The following is an 18,991-nucleotide window of genomic DNA, read 5'->3' on the forward strand; positions in this document are numbered from 1 at the left end:
GGGAGGGAATTGGGGGGGAGGTCGGGGCGGCGGCGGGGGCCGGGAGGCGCGGGCGGGCGGCGTCCCTCGGGGCAGAAGCACGGCCCCCGCCGCCGCCGCCGCCGCCTCTCCGGCCTCGCGCCCCCCGCGCGTCCACTCTGATTTCTCGGCCCATTTTTCTTCCTCCTGTCACTCGGCGCTCGCCCTCCCGCCGCCGGCCCGCCGCGCTCCGCTTCCCGCGGGAACTCCGCTGCCGCCGCCGGCCCCGGGGGTGTAGCCGGCTCTGCGCGCAGCGCCCCTCCCGGGCCCCCAGTCCCCACCAGAGCCACGTGTTCCAGGCCTGTGACCCCCAAATCTGTCTCCACGCAATGGACTCTCGGGGCAGAGGCCAAGCCTCGGGGATAGCATGGGGTCTGATTGAGCACCTTCTGGGGTCCAGTCTCAGGTTCCCCTAAAAAAAGGCATCTGTTACCCACAAAACACGCATGTGAACCCCCATTTCCTCAGGAACTCCCAAGCCCACAGGAGAACCTAGGAGCTGACCTTTACCTTGAGCTGGGTCACCCACACCATCAGAATGTATCCCAGACTCAGAAACATCAGGGATGTATCCGCAACTCAGCCCACGACACCCCAAAATGAGGAGTCTAGGCCCTGCCACCATTTGCCTCAAACTTCTAGCCCAAGACACTGATAGGATAAGGGAGATGGGCTCAGTCACCCCAATATAAGCAGAAGTAATTCCACAAGTCACCCCCAAATAGGCACCCCAGACTTAGTTACCCCCAAATTAGACACCTAAACTGAACCCTAAAACAAACAGCAGGACCCCAAGATAAATCACCTGTAACCTAGTCAAATGGGCCCTCAGCTGCTGTTACCCCACTCAGCATGTGACCTCCATTCTCAGTACAAACTAGGAAATGGAACTGAAACTCAGTCACCCCTAAATGAGGCAACCCCAATCTTGATCTCCAGACCCAATCAATCTAGACTTAGGATCTGGATCCCACCAGCTTAAGACCCCCAAACTAGACATCTGGTTCCCCAGACTCAAGTTTCCACTAAACTAAGATCAGAACCACCCCTGACCCCCTCAACAGCAGTTACTCTGACACTGGTCAACTAGGTCTCTGCCATCACCCCCAAACCTTGCATCAGGAACCCCAGCATCAGCTGCCCTTAAAATACATATCTGAGCTCCCCCCAAGTCATCCTGTCATAAGAGTCACACACTCCCCAATAAGTGACATTGAAGCTTAATGATACCCAAACCACACTTCTGGTCCCCAAGCTCTAGTTACCCACACACTGACCATTAGGCCCTCATAGGCTGTTAGCCCCTCAAAGTGGGCAATTCAAGTGCAGAGCGCCCACATCAGCCATCCTGAGCTGACCCCCAGGGTCAGTCATCCCAAGCCAAACTCTCGGAACCCCACAATCAGAGAGACTCAATCTCAGAATTTAGGGTGCCTGCCTCAGACACCCCTGTAGTGTGTTGGTGGTAACCCCTAAAAGCCCATCTGCTAACCCGGGACATTATTGGGAAGGGTCTTTGCAGATGTAATGAAGGGAAGGGTCCCAAGTTGAGCTCACCCTAGGTGAACTGGGCGGGCCCTGGATCCAATGAGAATCTGCAGGAGACAGAAGAGGACAGACAGCGGTAGGAAGGGGCGAGGAAGGAGCCCGCCCCCCCTCCCTCCCAGCCTTCAGAGGGAAGCGGCCTTGCTGTCACCTTGATTTTGGACTCTGGCCTCCAGAACGCTGAGAGAAGACATTTCTGTTCTTTTATTTTTTTATTTTTTATTTTTTTAGCTCTTTTTTCTACTTTAATTAAAAATGTGCTCTTCGTTCAGAGGAAGCTGGAGACGGAACCATAGCTCCCTGAAGGCCGCAGGGCTGGAGCGTGGGGAGGAAACATGCAGAGACGACAGAGGGCTGGCCCTAGGTGGCCCTGTGCCCGCAGGGCCTGTCCACGGGGCAGCGGGAGCCCCGGGCCTCGGGCACTGGAGAGAGAGCCAGCACAGGGGCAGGGGCAGGGGCAGGGCCTGTCCACGGGCCTCCAGGCACTGGAGAGAGAGCCAGCATAGGGGCAGGGGCAGGGCCTGTCCACGGGCCTCCAGGCACTGGAGAGAGAGCCAGCACAGGGGCAGGGGCCGGTGAGCAGGTCTGCTCCCTGGGTCTGGGCTGGGAGGGGAGTGGGAGCAGGAAGACCCTCACTCCTGGGGAGCCTCCAGTCTGGGTGGGAGCAGGTCAGTGACCTCAGGAAGGGCTGGGGAAAGTGAGACATGGGCATGTGACGTCCAAAACGACCAGAAGCAAACACTGGAGCGGCCCAGGGCCCCTCTGAGCAGCGCTGTGGTGAGCAGGGCAGCCAGCCAAGGCCTCTCAGGCTTTCAGCAGGAGGACCCCAGAGCCGGACAGTGGCTGGGAGGGCTGCATGCAGGGCAGCAGTGGGAAGGCTTTGGGAAGGGGTGAGACAGGGACTCCGTGCCTTTTGTTACAAAGAAGGGGAGATGGGCCTGGCCAGTGTGGCTCAGTGGTTGAGCATCTACTTATAAACCAGGAGGTCAAGGTTCCATTCCCAGTCAAGGTTCATGCCCAGGTTGTGGGCTCGATCCCCAGCGTGGGGCATGCAGGAGGCAGCGGATCCATGATTCGCTCTCAGCATTGTCTCTCTCTCTCTCTCTCTCTCTCTCTCTCTCTTTCTCTCTCCCTCCCTCCCTCCCTCCCTCCCTCCCTCCCTCCCTCCCTCTCTGAAATCAATAAAAATCTACTGAAGAACAAACGCAGAGGTGATGGGGAGCAGGAAGAAGCCGGCAGGAGGACTCTACCCTCTCCATTTCTGTTCTTTTAAACAACGCAGTTGTTACCAACCACAGGAAGCTAACTGTCTCCCAAACCAAGCCTCTGTATCCTTAGATTTAGTGACCCCCCAAAACTGGGGATGTGACCTCACAGTCAGCTGCCCCAGACTAGCCTCTAATCCCCAGACCAGGCTTCTGGGTCTCAGCCTAGTTTCCCCCATCACAACATCAAACCGACAATCACCCCTAAATATTTGTTAACTAGATCCTGAAGCTCAGGCAGCCCAAAGCGGGTACAAGTCACAGCCACGAGACCCCCCAAACTAGACATCTGGTTTGAGACTGTCGGGGCAGAGGCCAAGCGTCGGGGACAGCATCGGGGCCTGACTGAGCACCTCTGGGCCCGGTCTCTCAAATTCCCCTAAAGAGCCCATCTCCATACCCACAAAATAAGCATTTAGTCACCACTAAATGAGCCTTGGGGGTCCCCCACAGGCAATAACCTCTAACTTCTCCATGGCCACAGCCTCAATTGACAGTTGACCTTGAGACACCTCAAGATGAGGCACCTGGGCCCCTGGTCTCAGCACCCCGAAAATAAAATAAGCATCATAGCTCCACTAGTTGGTAAACCCCAACCTCAGCATTTGGGCCCCAAGGTTAGTCCATTGCAAACTAGGTATCAGACCCCCAGATTAAATTACCCCTAATCCAGTTACCAAGGCTCCCCAAGGTCTGAGCCTCCACCTCAGTCACCCCTAACTAGGTACTGAGTAATTGACCTCAGACACCCCTATACTAGGCAATAACACCCCAAACTATCACCCACGCCAGGTACTAGGAACCCCAGTGAGTCACCTCAAACCTTGGCAACTAGGCTTTGAGGCTTAGTGAGCTCCAAATTGTATGTAAGTATTAGGGACTCTTTTTAAAAAAAATATTTTTTTATTGATTTTTTACAGAGAGGAAAAGAGAGGGATAGAGAGTCAGAAACATCGATGAGAGAGAATCATCAATCAGCTGCCTCTTGCACACCCCGCACTGAGTATGTGCCCGCAACCAATGTACATGCCCTTGACCAGAATCGAACCTGGGACCTTTCAGTCCTCAGGCTGACGCTCTATCCACTGAGCCAAACCGGTTTTGGCAGTATTAGGAACTCTAAACAAGGCAGCGAGTTCCCCTCTCATATGACCCCAGAACCTGGCTTCTGATACACAAGAGTGACAACCCCCTGCACTCCCCTGCCCCCGGAGGCATCTGGCAACACAGTTAACCACAGGTGACCCAGGAGGTCACTGCCACCTCACACTGGCATTTGGACACCCAGTTAGTCATCCCAACCGCAACATCTGGGCAGCCCATAGGCAGCACCCCTAAACCAGGCATCTGAGTGGCTTTCCTCAGCTCCCCCAAACTAGGGATCTGGTGTCTGTCCACCCAGACACCAGAGCAAATTGCCTCTAATTTGGCATTTAGGGCCCCAGCTTTAGTCCCCAAATTAGAATGCAGGCCACAGTCTCCCTCACTCCTAAATTAGCCTCCAGGTCCCTTCTGTCAGAAAAGCCATAGTGAGTCACTCTCCAAGCAGGCATCTGAGCCCCACAGCTAGTCACCCACAGGCGGGGCACCTGGCCTTCCGGAGTCAGTTACCCACCAAACCAAGCTGTGGGTCACCCAGGCTCAGTGACCCCCAAACTAGTCACTAGTAGGACTCCAAAATGAATGTATGGACTGCCAAACATGGTGACCACTGAACCCTAAACAATCACTCAACTAGATAGCTGGATCTCCAGACTCACCCAATCTTTTTTTTTTTTTTTTTTTTTTAATATATTTTATTGAGTTTTTACAAAGAAGAGATAGAAAGCTAGAAACATCAATCAGCTGCCTCCTGCACACCCCTAACTGGGGATATGCTCGCAACCAAGGTACATGCCCTTGACAGGAATCAAACCTGGGACCCTTCTATCCACTGAGCCAAACTGGTTTGAGCCCAATATATACATTTTTTAAATATAATTTTATTAATTTCATAGAAGAAGGGAGAGGGAGAGAGAGAGGGAAACATCAATGATGTGAGAGAATCATCGATCAACCGCTGCCTTCGAGCCCCCCACTGGGAACCAAGCCCACAATCCAGGCATGTGCTCCTGACCAGAACTGAACCCAGGACCCTTCAGTCTGCAGACCAATGCTCCACCCACTGAGCCAAAGCGGCCAGGGCTCACTCACCCAATCTTGACAGGTCCCTTCCACTCTAGGCATCAGTAGCTCCTTCAGCCCCACATAAGTCTGCACCACTGCAGATCTAGAGCCTGGCTTTAGACTCCCCAAATCAAGAACACGGACTCACAAATGCCCAGACGTTGGCAGGAGGGACTTCAGTCACCCCAAATTCGTTATTTGAAATGCAGTTTGGCCAGTGGTTTCTCAGTGGTTAGAGCGCTAAGCCCTCTGACAGAGGGTTTGCAGATTCCATCCCTGGTCAGGGCGCAGGCAGGAAAAAACTAGTCAATGTGTCTCTCTCACATCAATGTTTCTCCCCCATCTCCGTCCTCCTTTCCACTCTCTCCAGTGGAACTCCTTCCACCAGTGAGAACACCGTGAGAAGTCACAGCCATGAACCAGGATGTGGGTTCTAACCAGAACGTGAGCATCCTGGCACCTTGATCTTGGACCTGCCAGCCTCCAGAACTGAGAGGAATCAAGTCCAGGCCTGGGGTTATGTTTACACGAGAGAGAAAAGCGACCAAGCCGGGTTCTACAAGCAGAAGGACTCAGGACAAGTAGGCATCGCAGGCTGGTGTTAGTGAGTGTTGCTCAAAGAATCCCACCAACGGCTTTGGACTTGGACTCTACGTAAAGCAGGCTGTGTTCTACAGAAATATTCAACTCTCAACAATTGGGAGGAGACACATGGTTATTTGGCATCTTGAGGCGATAAAGCAACTTGGACACACACCAGGTATTTAGATGTGACTCTTGTCTGAACATTAGTTCCTGTATCAGAAGACGAAGCTCCATCCTCATGACTAGGATGGAGCCATGTAATGGCTCAACAAGACATGAAAACTGGAAAGAATACTTGACATCTTTAGCTTATAAGCAAATGGTGTCACGTGTTGATTTATGCTTCTATGTCCTTGCCAGAATAGCTGAAAAGAAAGTTGTGGTGTGTATTTGGCAAGAATCTAATTAAAAGCATAGGATCTTGATAAAATAATCATGTCTTCTATCAAAACCGTGGCCCTGGGTGAAGGTTAAAAGTAAACCAGCAATGCTGTCTTATTAATAGATAACACCTAACAATATTTAGTTTTCCTTGTGTAGCTCATTTCCAATAAAAAAAAAATAAACAAGACAGAAGTGTACAGATTTAATGATCTGTGTAGGAAAAGTTTTTTTTTTCTGATGAGTTTCTTCTATAGACTTTTCTTGGCACTATTTGAAAAATTTTAAAAGTACTGATCAAATTAAACGACAAACTCATAATATTTTTCTATTTGAGCCAAAAATAAAATAAAATAAATTTCAATGGAAAAAAATCCTTAGGTAAGGATTAAAAACCTATATATATAAAAGCCTAAGCTACCAAATAACCAAACGACTCGTTCACCAGTCGCTATGATGCACATTGACCACCAGGGGGCAGGCGCTTAATGCAGGAGCTTCCCCCTTGTGGTCAGTACGCTCCTACAGTGGGAGTGCTGCTCAGCTGATCATTGAGTGCCAGATGCCTGGGCTCACGATTGGCCAGCACAACTGCAGTGGTGTGAGCCTCTCCCATCTCCACTGCAGCACTACCGAGCAGAGCAGCAGCGGAGGCACCAGACCTGGGCTGAGGCTCCTCCTTGGCCACCTACTACTTCCTGCAGCACTACATCCCTCCGGGGATGTCACACTGGCCTGTGTGGATCTGGCTGAAACCGGCAGTCCGACATCTCTAGAGGGGTCCCAGTTTCCAAGAGGGCGCAGGCCAGGCTGAGGGACCCTATAGGTTCATGAATCTGTACACCAGGCCTCTAGTAAGTAAGTAAGTAAGTAAGTAAGTAAGTAAGTAAATAAATAAATAGACAGACAGATAAATGAAATGAAATGCAGCCCATCTCCCCACAGTAGGATCTGGATTCCCAGTTTTATCATCTGCAACAGCACATATCCACCACCATAACCATTTGCCTCTGAAACAGACTAACTCTTGTAATCCTATTGTGTCCGATAAAGGCATCTGAGGCCAACAACCCCTGCAGGGCCAGAAGGGCACCCCCCGCCCCCAGGTCATTTGTTGTGCCCCAGCTTCAATCCTCCCTACCTCTGGTATCTCTACCCCAGCGTCTGCCACTCCACACTCACGAATGAAAATGCCCAGCCTTGAGAGACATTGGTCTTCGTGTCACAGGCATCCCCAAGTTCCGCAAGTGGGTCCTGGACCCTGGGGTCTTGACCTGACCCCCTGCTTCGGTAACCTCCACCTCAGGCCACAATTGCTCAGAAGTCCACTCATTCATGTCCTCCATAGCGGGGTGTGGTAACCTGACTCAGTCACGTGACAGCTGTCTCAGACTCAGCTGCATTTGGAAGGCACTGAGTCCCTGGGCTCTGCACCCCAAACTAGGGGATTGGAATGACAACTCTGACCTCCTCAAACTTATAAAGGCGCTCCTCAGTCACATGGCCTCCAGCTGCATAGCCACACCCCAGGCTCTGTGCCTGAATTAGACAACTGGCTGCCATGTTGCCACACACTGCGCAAATTCCTGGTCTAATGCCCCAAACTAGACCCTGTACCCTAATCTCTGTCATATGAAGCGAGGCTCCCACAGCCCCAGCCACACCATCCCAGACAGAGCACCGGACCCTCAGTATGAAAACATAAGCGGTCTCCACAATGTCATGTGTCATCTCACACTGAGCCATCGGACCTCCAGTTTGTGCCTCCCCAAACTAGACAACTGAGCTAGGCTGTCACCCCAAAACAGACTATCAGAACCCCAGTCTCTGAGAACCCTCCAAGGTACCCACACAGGAGACAGACCAGTCCCCATCTCATTTCCTTCAAACCCACCAGAATTCCCAAACTTTGTTACTTCATCACCCCCAAATAGATAGAGACCCCAATTCTGTCATCCCAAACTACATGACTTGCCCCATATCTCTGAACTTAACCTGAATTATTGTTCAGATAAATTGGCCCCAGACCCAGAGACAAGCAGTCAGTGCCATCTGAAACTGAAAGACGGTATCCCCCACTCTGTCACCCCCAAGGCAGGGCCTCTGACATTTGGTCTCATCATCTGATCCCAGTCTCTGTCTCCTCAAATAGGACAAAAGGGCCCAGTCATGTCACCAAAACTAGAAACAAGACCAACAGTTTCTGTCACACCATCTAGACTAGACTACAGCCTGCCACCGAAACATGGCAATGGATGACTAAACTCTGCCACATCACACTAGACAACCAGAACTCAGTCTCCACAAGTTAGCAAGGTGAGCACCCATCCCCCACCCAGTCTCAATCATTCTGCCCCCCCTCCCTAAAATGTTCTGGGATCCCAGTCTCTGTCCCACAAAACTAGACAGCCAGACCTTAATCTCTGCCCCCCTGAACACATTCTAACATATCAGTTATTATCCTAGCAAACTAGACCCATATTCTCTGATACCCCAAATAAATCCTGGGACCTAAGCCTCTGTCCCCTCAAACTAGACAACCAGACCCCAGTCTGTCACCTCAAATAGAGAGGGACCCCAGGCCCTGCCCTACAAAACTACAATAGATAGCCAAATCTCCAATCTCTTTGCCCAAGCGCTCCTTGATACCCATAGTTTGTTACTCAACACTTAACAACTAGGTGCTAGTCTGTCACCTCAAATATGCCCAGCACCCAGTCTCTGTCCCATAATATTAGATAACCCAACTCCAGACTCTCTGCTACCCAAACAAGACAATGGTACCTCTAGATTCTGCCACTCCACACTGAGCAACAAATGCATAACATGTCACCTCAAACTAGAGACCTGGACCCACAGCCCCTTTAACCTTTATCTTCTGGTCCCATTCATGCCAAAGGAGGCAAGCAAATTCCCATTCTAAGTCGCCCAAAACTAGACGCTGGAGCTCCAGTCATTTCTTCCCAAGCTGGACAACCGATCCCTCATCTCTGTCATCACAAACTAGACAACCATCTCCTGGCCTCTGTCACCCCAAACTCAACTTCCTAGTCTTTGTCATTACAAGCCAGGTCCTGAGATCCAAGAACTCCTAGTCTCTGCCACCCCAATCTAGACAAATAAACCCCACTTTTTAAAAAATCCTCACGTGAGGAGAATATTTTTCCATTGATTTTTAGAGAGTGGAAGGGAAGGAGAGCGAAACAGAGAGAGAAACATCAATGTGAGAGAGACACATCGATTGGTTGCCTACTGCACAAGCCCTGACTGGGGTTGGGGATTGATCCTTCAACCAAGGTATGTGCCATTGACTGGAATCGAACCTGGGGCCCTTCAATCTGAGGGCCGATGCCCTAATCACTGAGCAAAATGGGCTAGGGCAACTCCCCACTTCTGACTTCCCAAATTAGCCATCTGGGCACCCAGCTTCTGCGACTCTACACTAAACACAGAAACCCATCATCCTCTGAGATCTCAGCCACAACCACATTGGTAACCTCTGCTCCCAAGCCCAACAGTAGGCCTCAGTAGGTCTGTCACCTCAACTAGGAAACAGACCTGGCGTGAGTGTCACCTCAACCTAGCCCAGTGATCACCCACTGTCTCTCATCCCAAACCAAAGCTCTGAACCCCACTGTCATTCATCACCCAAAGCTAGATAACCAGTCCCTTGGTCTCTGTAACCCCAACCAAGACAATTGGCCTGAACTACAAGTCTTAGACACCCCATAGAGCCCACCAGACCCCCAATTTCTGTTACTACAAACTAATAATTGAATGCTCAGTCTGGCATCTCAACCCTAAAATCATCCAGCAACTAGACTACCATTCTGTCACCCCAAAAGAGACTAGGCCCCAATTCTGATATCCCTCAAGAAGCTCCAGTTTTGGTTACCCCAAACTAGATAATCAGACCCTAAGTCTGTCACCCCAAACTAAACCTTAGAATCCCACCCCCATCATCCCAACCTTGACAAGAGCTGTAGTCTCTGACACCACTAACAACTCCATGGCTGTCATTCCCAACCAGAAAGAGTCCCCAATTTGTCACTTAACCTGAGAACTAGATGCACTGTGTTTTTCAGACCAACTAGACAAGCAGATAGTCCCCAAACTAAACAACAGAATCCTCCCAGTCACTGTCACTTCACACTAGGCAACGAGACCCCCAATATCTGTTGTCCCAAATTACACAACAGGACCCCTGGGCTTTGTTGCCACCAACTAGACAGTGTTGGTGCCTCAAGGAAGCAACTAGGTCCCCGTCAGGTTGCCTCCAGCTAAGGGGGCACCCTACCTTGTCACCTCAAACAAGGGCCCGGACTTCTGGCGTCATCACTCCCAATTTGCCACCTGACACCCAGGCCTCAACAGCCCCCTTCTCTGTCACCCCACGCTAGATAAGTGACCACCAGTCTGTCATCTCAAAGCTGGCAATAGATCCCTTATTTTATTACCCCGGACCAGAAACCTGATTCTCCGCCCAAACAAGACAACCGGACACGCGTCTGACTGCCAGAAGGAGGGGAGGCACTCCCTGGCTCTGACCTGCCATACCGGACAACTGGGTCCTTTGTCCCCATCACACCAAACTGGGGCCCACAGGCTCTTTTTTTTCTTTTTAAAAATACTTTATTGATTTTTTAAAAATATATTTTTTATTGATTTTATACAGAGAGGAAGGGAGAGAGATAGAGTTAGAAACATTGATGAGAGAGAGTCATCGATCAGTTGCCTCTTGTACACCCCCTACTGGGGATATGCCCGCAACCAAGGTACATGCCCTTGACCGGAATCAAACCCGGAACCCTTCAGTCCCCAAGCCGACGCTCTTTCCATTGAGCCAAACCGGTCCCGGCTATTTTATTGATTTTTTACAGAGAAGTAGGGAGAGGGATAGAGAGCTGCCTCCTGCATACCTCCTACTGGGGATGTGCCCACAACCAAGGTACATGCACTTGACTGGAATCGAATCTGGGACCTTTCAGTCCGCAGGCCCACACTCTATCCACTGAGCCAAACCGATTAGGGCCCCACAGGCTCTTTAATCACGAAGTTGACAGCCAGACCCCTAATCGGTCACTCCCAATAGCCTCCATCACCAAAACTGACAGCCAGACTTTGGTCTCTGTCTCCTTGATGAGACACCAGGCCCCCAAAACAAACCTCTCAACCCCGACGTCACTCAGGCAGGAATGGATGGGAAATGGTCCCCAAGCCTTGACAACCCTGTATGGGATCTAATGGTCTCAGCATCTCAATTAGGGGCCTACAGTCAGTCACCCCCAGACTAACTTCTGGACTGAGTCTCAGCCTCGCACTGCCCCTGGCCCAGGCTGCTGACCACTAATCTCAGTGACCTCAGCTCCAGGCCCTGGGCCCCCCGTCACCTCCAACCAGGCAGTTGACCATACTCACTCCAGGCCCAGCAGCCTAACCTGGATGCAGTGACCCCCCAGCCCCTGGGTGTGAATACTTGATCTTCCCCAGGAGCACTGGTATGTGAATCAACGGACAAAACGCTCCTTGCTACTTCCAAAATGGGGCTGGGGATGCGGGTCTCGGAGTAACCCAGGTGCCTGACGCTGGGCCTCAGGTATGGTCTCCTTTTCCAGGATGATCCATTTCTGGCTCCCTCCTGGGAGGTCTGGACTCTGAAGGAAGCACATTCCGCCCTCTGGTGGCTGCCACTGGAAGCGCGTCCCTGGTAGGCCTGGTGTTTGCATGTGGCTGGAAGCCTGAAATGTGGGGGTCATCCCTGCCTGCTCCCTTCCACTCTCCCACGCAGGTCAGTCACCCAGTCCTCACCCTGTTCTTCCTTAACCCACCTTCCCTGTCTCTACATTCCACATCCCTCCCTGGTCTCACTCCCTCCAGCCCGTCCCCACAGCACCCTGAAGGGGTATTTCTAATGCTCACTCTTGGCCCTGCCCCCTTCCTGCTCCTCAAAGCCCTTACACAGCTTGCAGGTCCTGCGTGATCTGGCCCCAACATCATCTCCTAAGGCTGTCCCCTCACTCCTGAGCACGGCTGACCTCAGGGCCTTTGCACTTGCTGGTCCTTCTGGCTGGAATACTCTTCCCCCACACCCCCAAGAGGCAATGTCCTTTTCACTGCCCAGCAAGGCCCTGCCCTTGCTTTCTCGTCTCACCCAATCCTCCCCCCCCCCCCACTTTTTAAATATATTTATTGATTTTTTTACAGAGAGGAAGGGAGAGGGAGAGAGAGAGTTAGAAACATCATCAGCTGCCTCCTGCACACCTCCCACTGGGGATGTGCCCGCAACCTAGGTACATGCCCTTGACTGGAATTGAACCTGGGACCCTTCCGTCCGCAGGCCGACGTCAGAGCTCACCCAGTCCCCTTTTACTGGCTTCAGACTGCGGACGAGTGAGTGAGACTTCCCTGGTGCTGGCTGTTTGGCCCGTGTGTTGCACCTTCCCACTACATCTGGGCTCCGGGCGAGACGATGTGGGCACTTGCCACTCTGACGCTTCCCCAGCATCTTAGCCAGCGAGTCCAGCAGGAACAGAATCTGAACCACAAATGTAGCTTTTCATATGCTTCTAACCAATTATGAAAAGTAAATGTAAAAGGATAAAACAATTTAAACTAGTACTATATCTTATGTATCAATATTATCCTTCCAGTACATACCCAATATGAAAGATTGAGACTTTTTACACGTTTGTCCTATTAAGTCCTTGAAATCTGTTGTTTTACCCTCACAACACGTCTCAGTTGGGACCAGCCATGTTTCAGGTGCCCAATAGCTACATGTGGCTGGTGGCTCTCGTGACTGACAGGGTTCCAAAATGACGCTGGGCCTGCAATGGGCACTTGATAACATTTGCTGGGTCAGTGGTGAACATGAGCTTTGTGATGATACGGTTGAAGAGGCCATGCCTCTGCTTAGGACCCTCCCCTCAGCCCTTCCGGTGGCTAGCTCATGTCCCTCAGGGCTCACCGAAACGTCACCTCCTTGGAGAGCCCTCTGGGATCAGCCCCAACTGAGAGCTTTTCAGGCCCTCTCTGTCCCCTCACATTGTTGTCATCTCTGTCTAATGCTTCCCCCTTTTGTCAGTACTTCCACACGACAGTCTTCACATTACAGCGAGAAGCAATTCCTGTCCCCTTTTGTCTCAAGAGTAAAACCAGAGCCTGCAGGGCTCCCAATTTCTTTTTTATTTTTTTTAAATTGATTTTAGAGAGGAAGGGAGAGGGAGAGAGATAGAAATATGAGAATCATTGATCGGCTGCCACCTACATGCTCCCTACTGGGGATCAAGCCACAATCTTGTCTGGAATCAAACTCAGGACCCTTCAGTGGCAGGCCAATGCTCTATTCAGTGAGCCAAACAGGCTAGGACCAGGCTCCCAATTTCCCCAGCTCAGCTGCTCCAGCCACCTGCCTTCTCCCCATTCTTGACCTCCGAAACACTGCCACTCCTGGGTCTCTGCCCAGGACAGCCTTCCTCCCGAGGATCTGCAGCTGCTCCCTCACTATTTGGGTCTTCACTCCAGAATGTTCTCTATGCCGTTAACATAGCAGGCCCGAGACGGCTGTCCTTAAAGCGGCCTGCCTGTGGAGCTGGCCCTTGGCTGGCACCTGGGAACTTGGTTTCAGGACGGTTCCCACCATCCCCTGACGAGTGGCTCACTGGCTAAACTGTTTGTGCAAATGCTGCTGTTTATGCGGAACACGTCTTTCCTCTTGGGAGTCTGGAACGTGGGTCGGGGTCAGACAGAGGGCTTCTGTGCCAGCCCCAGGGGAAGCCTGGCACCGACGCTCAGGGGCTCCCGCAGCCCTCCCCACCTGCTGCCACAGGTCGCACTCGAGGAAGGAGCACGCCCTGTGCCTCCGCTGGGACACTTGTGCCTGGTTTCCTCTCCACTTCGCCCGTGTGCCTTTATCCTTTGCCCAGTTTGCTTTGTATCTTTTCACAATAACCCACAGCTGAGCACCGCGTCTTCCCAGCGAATCATCGACTGTGGGAGCCCTGGCACAGTCTCCCTTCCCAATTCTTTTCTCCTCCCTCCACTTGCCACCATGGCCATGCTCGCATATTTTAGTTATTTACCTTGCCTACTGTCTTCCCCGATCGGCAGGCCCCCCTCTGCCTCGTCTCTGAGGTTTCCCAGCATCGCCCAGCACAGACCCACAAAATATCCAGGGAGAGCATGGTATGTGCTGAATGACAACTACCACAGCTTTATTTCCAAAGCTGGTCCCCTGGGCTTATGATGGGAAGGCGGCTGCTGGCTGGAGGGGCAGAGCTGTGCGGGCAGGGGCAGGGGTGGGCAGCTGGCTCTGGAGGCTGGCACACCTCTCACACTGGCTCCATCTGCAGCTCTTCCCCGTCCACGGCCTCGATCTGGTGGAAGGCGGCGTGGGAGCCAATGACCACAAGGGTGGCTCCTGCAGAAAAATGGAAAGTTCAAGGCCTTGCTCCCTCTCCTGGTCCCCGCCTCCCACCCCCACTCCCCAGACCCTGTACTTACCCAGAACCCAGAAGACGGCCGAACCTGCACCAGCCAGCCAGAAGAAGGGAAAGGAGACGGCTCCCGCCATAGCATACTGATGGGCTGGGCTCACCTCTCGGCCTGGGGGGCAGACAGCACTGGGGCAGCTGTTCTCTCCCAGAGGAACCCTGAGTGCCCCCCAACAGTCCGGTGGGAGCCTCAGGATCACCCACACTCCTCATGCCAAGGCCTTCCAAGCCCAGGCCCGACCGTGGCTCCAGTGTCTTCGCTGTCTGCCAGAATACAGCACACCTTCCCCAGCCCCTCCCCTGCCTCCCACCCACTTCCTCTGGGAAGCTCCCGGCTCCCACACCCCCAGACGAGGGTCTCCCGCTACAACCTGCTCTCACGCAGACCAGGAGCCTCAACCTGGTGGCCCAAGGGCCACGCCTGACCTGTAAATGCGCAATGTCCCCCTAGAATTTGACCTGAGGCTGACAGAAACCAAACGACGTCATGTAACAGCACAGGTTTCTGGCTTATCTGCAGACTAGAAAAGATGTGCAGGCCCCGGGTGGCGGCAGCTGACACCAGGTCGAGGCTGTGTCCCAGCTTCTTCTCCACACCCAGTGCTTGCCCACCATCCTCTCCACCGGCCCAGCTTTGTCACGCACATAACTTGCAGGCCCCTGTAGGACTACCTGCCTATCAGATCCCAACTCCTTCCTATCCCCACCCCAAACTCTGAGCACCCCACCGAGGGACTCAGGCCCCTTTCTTCCCAATAGTGCCTGGTGTCGGTATGGGACCACATCAGTCTCCCCCTCAAGATTTTTCTGATCCTACCCTACGACACAGGACAGGGATGGGGACAAATCTAGGCAGTGCCACGTCGCCACCTGGTGTCCAGTGTGGGTATACACAAGCTGATGCTTTCCTCAAAGAGGTTTAAGCAGCTAGGTGGAGAGTGGGTTCTGAGTATCTTATCCTAAGTCTGGGGAATAAAAAATGTGGGTGGCTGAGACTGAGTGGAGCATCTGGTGCGTCTGAGATTTTAGGGTTTGGGGGGACTGCGGTCGATGTAGGCGTGGGCAGACTTGGGTTTGGGTTCTAAGGCTTTTGTTCCAAGGGACCTGGATTTGAGGGCCTAGGGATCCATTTGCAGGGGATTTCTCACCAAAAAGCACAAGCTTGGACTGCAGTGTGCGCAGATAGAGGATGTAACAGGCACCAAAGAAGACGGCCAGGGCCACCAGCAGCATGGGCGATGTAACCCTGCGGGACAGGAGGCATCTGTCAGGCAGGTGGGGATGGCCCACCCAGGGGGGCACGGGCGGCTATGTCCCTGAGGTCTGGCAAGTTCAGGTCACGTTTGGTCAAACTGGACAGGCTGATTGGGAAGCAGGGACCAGATCTTTGGTGAAAGAGAGGCAGAGCTATCCCCTGGGGTCAGGGCCTGGCCACTGAGGGCTGGACCCACCAGCAAGACCTGGTGGGGGCGGGGCCTGGCCGGTGGGGGCGGAGCCTGGCCGGTGAGGGAGGGGCCGGTGCGGGAAGGTGCGGGAGGGCCCGGACGGGTGGGGCGGGGCCGGGGCCGGGGCCGGGGCCGGGGCCGGGGCGGGCGGGCCTGGCGGAGGCACTCACACGCAGTACACGATGAGGCCCAGGAACACGAACACATAGTTGCTCTGGTAGTATTCCACGTTGCGTACGAGGCGCTGGCACAGCTCGCCCAGGTTGCGGGGCCGCGAGAAGCACCGCTGGTCCACGAAGGCGCCCCAGGGCCGGATGGCGGCGCGGTGCCGCTCCAGCCACTCACGGCCCACGCCGGAGGGGATCAGTTTCGGCAGCAGCGTCCTGGGGGACGAGGGCAGGGCCAGGTCAGTGGGAGCCGGACCCCCAGCCCAAGAAGGCTGCGGAGGCCCAGACTCGGGGGTCCTGGGGGCTATGGGTGCAAGACTCCCGGATGCTAGGGGAAGGGGCTGAGGGCCCAGACTCCAAGGCCTCTAAGAGGAGACCAGAGGCCCAGACTCTAGTGTCCGGGGGCCTGGATTCCTGGGGCCCGAGGGAGGAGGGAGACGGAGGGCCCGGGAGGGTCTCGATCAGGGGGGCTCCACCAGGCCTGCTCACGTGGCGCTCAGCCCTTCTGCCTCGCCATCCTTCTGCTGGTCCTTCTCGGCTGCCATGTCTGCGTCGTGAAGGGTAGAACCGCTGTAACGAGCCCTGGGTCCTGCGGACCCCGCCGGCCCCTCGGGATCCGGGCCCCACCCAGCAGAGCCTACGTGGCTCCGTTCTGTCGCTGAGCATTGTGGGAGTTGTAGTTCTGTTGATGTCGGGGAGGGTGGGCTCCATGATAGCGGTCTGGCTCGCAAAACATCTTGGGAAATGTAGTCGCGTAAAGTAACGGCGCGCGCCTCTGGGCATTGTGGGAGTTGTAGTTCCAGAAGTCGGGAGATGTAGCATTGGTAAGATTGTCACTAGTGGCCATTAAGGGAGCTCCAAAGGCAGAAGCAATTGTTAGGTACAGTAAAGACAGGGTAGCACTGTCGTTCTGCCTCTAGAGGGCATACGAAACACCTGGAGACTTCATAGAAACACTGATTCAGCAGATCTGGGGTGAGGCCCATTTATCTGATTTTTAGAAGTTCTTAGGTGATGCTGTTGTTACTGGTGCAAGGACCACGTTTTGAACAGTGAGACTGTAGAGAATTCATAAGAATCTTGTTACTTCCTTCCTCAAGAGGCAGAGATTAGTTAGAGGGCCATGGTTGCTGGAAGTAGTATCTGAGGTGAGGAGCAAAACTTCCCCCACAACCTTTGGGCTCCTAGAGATGAATGGTTTAGGACTAGGAATCTAGAAACACCCTCCTCTCCCATCCCCCTCCACCACCACCCTCCGTGAGTAGGAAGAGGGAAGTTGGGAAAGGGAAAAGGTTGACATTTTTAAAAAGGGAGTTGTTATAACCAAAAGATCCGAGTGAGAGGTGAAAATCCAGGTTGTGTGACCTCATCAGCTCCCTGACCCTCAGTGGATTCCCCTGGATCACGAGGACCCTGGCAGTACCCACACTCAATGGGGTTGTGATAATTCAGCTATATGGTCCATGTGAAGTGTTTTGAGTCTTGACCTTTAGTTCAATAAATGCTAGTGGGTGTTATTGCTACTAGAGTATCTTGCATGCTATGGTTATTTCCAGAATCCAGCCTCCTCAAATTTAACAGCAAGATATTAAGGGCTGCGGGCCTCTTGCGTATCCCAAAATCTGAGACTTGGGTCTTTCTTTTCCCTAGTTCCCACATCCGTGTTTCTCTCAGTCTTTGCCCCTACCCTGCCTCTGAATGAGCTGTGGGAAAATGACTGGCATTCTAGAGGGTGCACAAAACAGCCTCAAGAATGTGTGTGAAGTGTCAGAAAGCCAGGACTGAGGGCCTCATTTTTCAAGGCTGGATTCCCACAAGGGATAGCCAGGTGACTCTTCACCCCAATTCTTGTTTTCCAAGGTCCATATCCTTTTTGGGGGGTTTGGGCTTTGAAGTGGCAAAGAGCCAGTCAGCCGGGGAATTAGACACAAACTTCACACGATCAACTTGGCATGGGTACAGGGTGATCTGGGAGGCAGGAAGCGCCTGCCCCCAAGGGGCCTCTACCCCTGCTCTTACCCAGGAGGAGCTGGGAGAAGGGTGTTGGAGGGCCCTCCCAGGAGGTGGGGGACATCCCTCTGCCAAAGGGGCCAGTGGGGCAATAGGAGGGGGCCCCTGAGGAGGGTCCTAAACTGAAGCTGAAGGAGCCACACTGTGAGGACCCGATTGGCTGTCTCTGCTTATCAGCCCCAGCTTTTGGTCAGTCTTGTTCAGGTTTCCCATTGGCTTCAAGAAAGCAAAGAAAGACAGTGAGTGCACATGGAGCCCAGAGTGTTAATGGGGCAGCACCGAGTTCAAAGCGGTGTGGGCAGCAGGGGTCACCAGCGAAAGAGCCCCCAAGAGGAAGATAAATGCTGGGGAGCAGAGCTGGAGGCAGAGGCCCAGAGTAGCTGCCTGCTTGCATGGCCTGCAGTGGGAAGTTTGGATTGACTTTTGTGATGAGAGCTGTTGGAGTGCCTTACAAGAATCAATGAAAGCAATTTTACTCCCTAACCCACCAGTACTTGCTCTGAGCAAAGGACACAATGGGCAGAGGCCTGTGGATGTTGGACAGCATGGGCCATGGACGGTAGTGGGGTCCAGGGGCCAGGACGTTGTTGGCGAGGCCTCTACGCAAGGCATGGGGGGAACTTTGGATCAAACTTTGAGTCAGGGGTTTGGGGAGATGGGCCTTGTCCCGGGGGCAGTGTGGAAGGGGAGACCTTGAGACAACTATTGTGGGAGGCGGGGCCCCAAGGCAGAGAGAGAGAGACTGTGAAAGACAGGAGAATCCCTGAGACAAGGGGATTGTGTGAGATCGGGTCCTTGAGAGAGGGGACCTATGGCAGGCGGCCCTGAATTAGGGGGACGCTGGGAGGTGCGGGGGTCGCCTGAGAAGACTGTGGGAGGTGGGCCTTGGCCTCATAGCCTGAGCTCTCCTTCCTGCC

The 18,991-nt window shown here is 53.4% G+C and overlaps 2 protein-coding genes across 17 annotated transcripts in view; one reads left to right on the plus strand and one right to left on the minus strand.

Moving 5' to 3' along the window:
• LOC118702294 (carcinoembryonic antigen-related cell adhesion molecule 1) overlaps positions 1 to 18,991 on the plus strand; it is an 813,263-nt gene that overhangs the window by 250,956 nt on the left and 543,316 nt on the right. The gene's annotated exons all lie outside the window — the stretch shown is intronic.
• RABAC1 (Rab acceptor 1) lies at positions 14,148 to 16,723 on the minus strand. The gene is made up of 5 exons (XM_036408191.2): positions 16,554 to 16,723; positions 16,068 to 16,280; positions 15,601 to 15,698; positions 14,463 to 14,564; positions 14,148 to 14,379 (listed from the first exon to the last, which is right to left on the minus strand). Exons 1-5 carry the CDS (start codon positions 16,607 to 16,609, stop codon positions 14,291 to 14,293), a joined length of 558 nt encoding a protein of 185 aa, XP_036264084.1. The 5' UTR covers positions 16,610 to 16,723; the 3' UTR covers positions 14,148 to 14,290.

The sequence above is a fragment of the Pipistrellus kuhlii genome, unplaced genomic scaffold (genome assembly GCF_014108245.1).
Source record: "Pipistrellus kuhlii isolate mPipKuh1 unplaced genomic scaffold, mPipKuh1.p scaffold_m20_p_38, whole genome shotgun sequence".
Lineage (NCBI taxonomy): Eukaryota > Metazoa > Chordata > Mammalia > Chiroptera > Vespertilionidae > Pipistrellus > Pipistrellus kuhlii.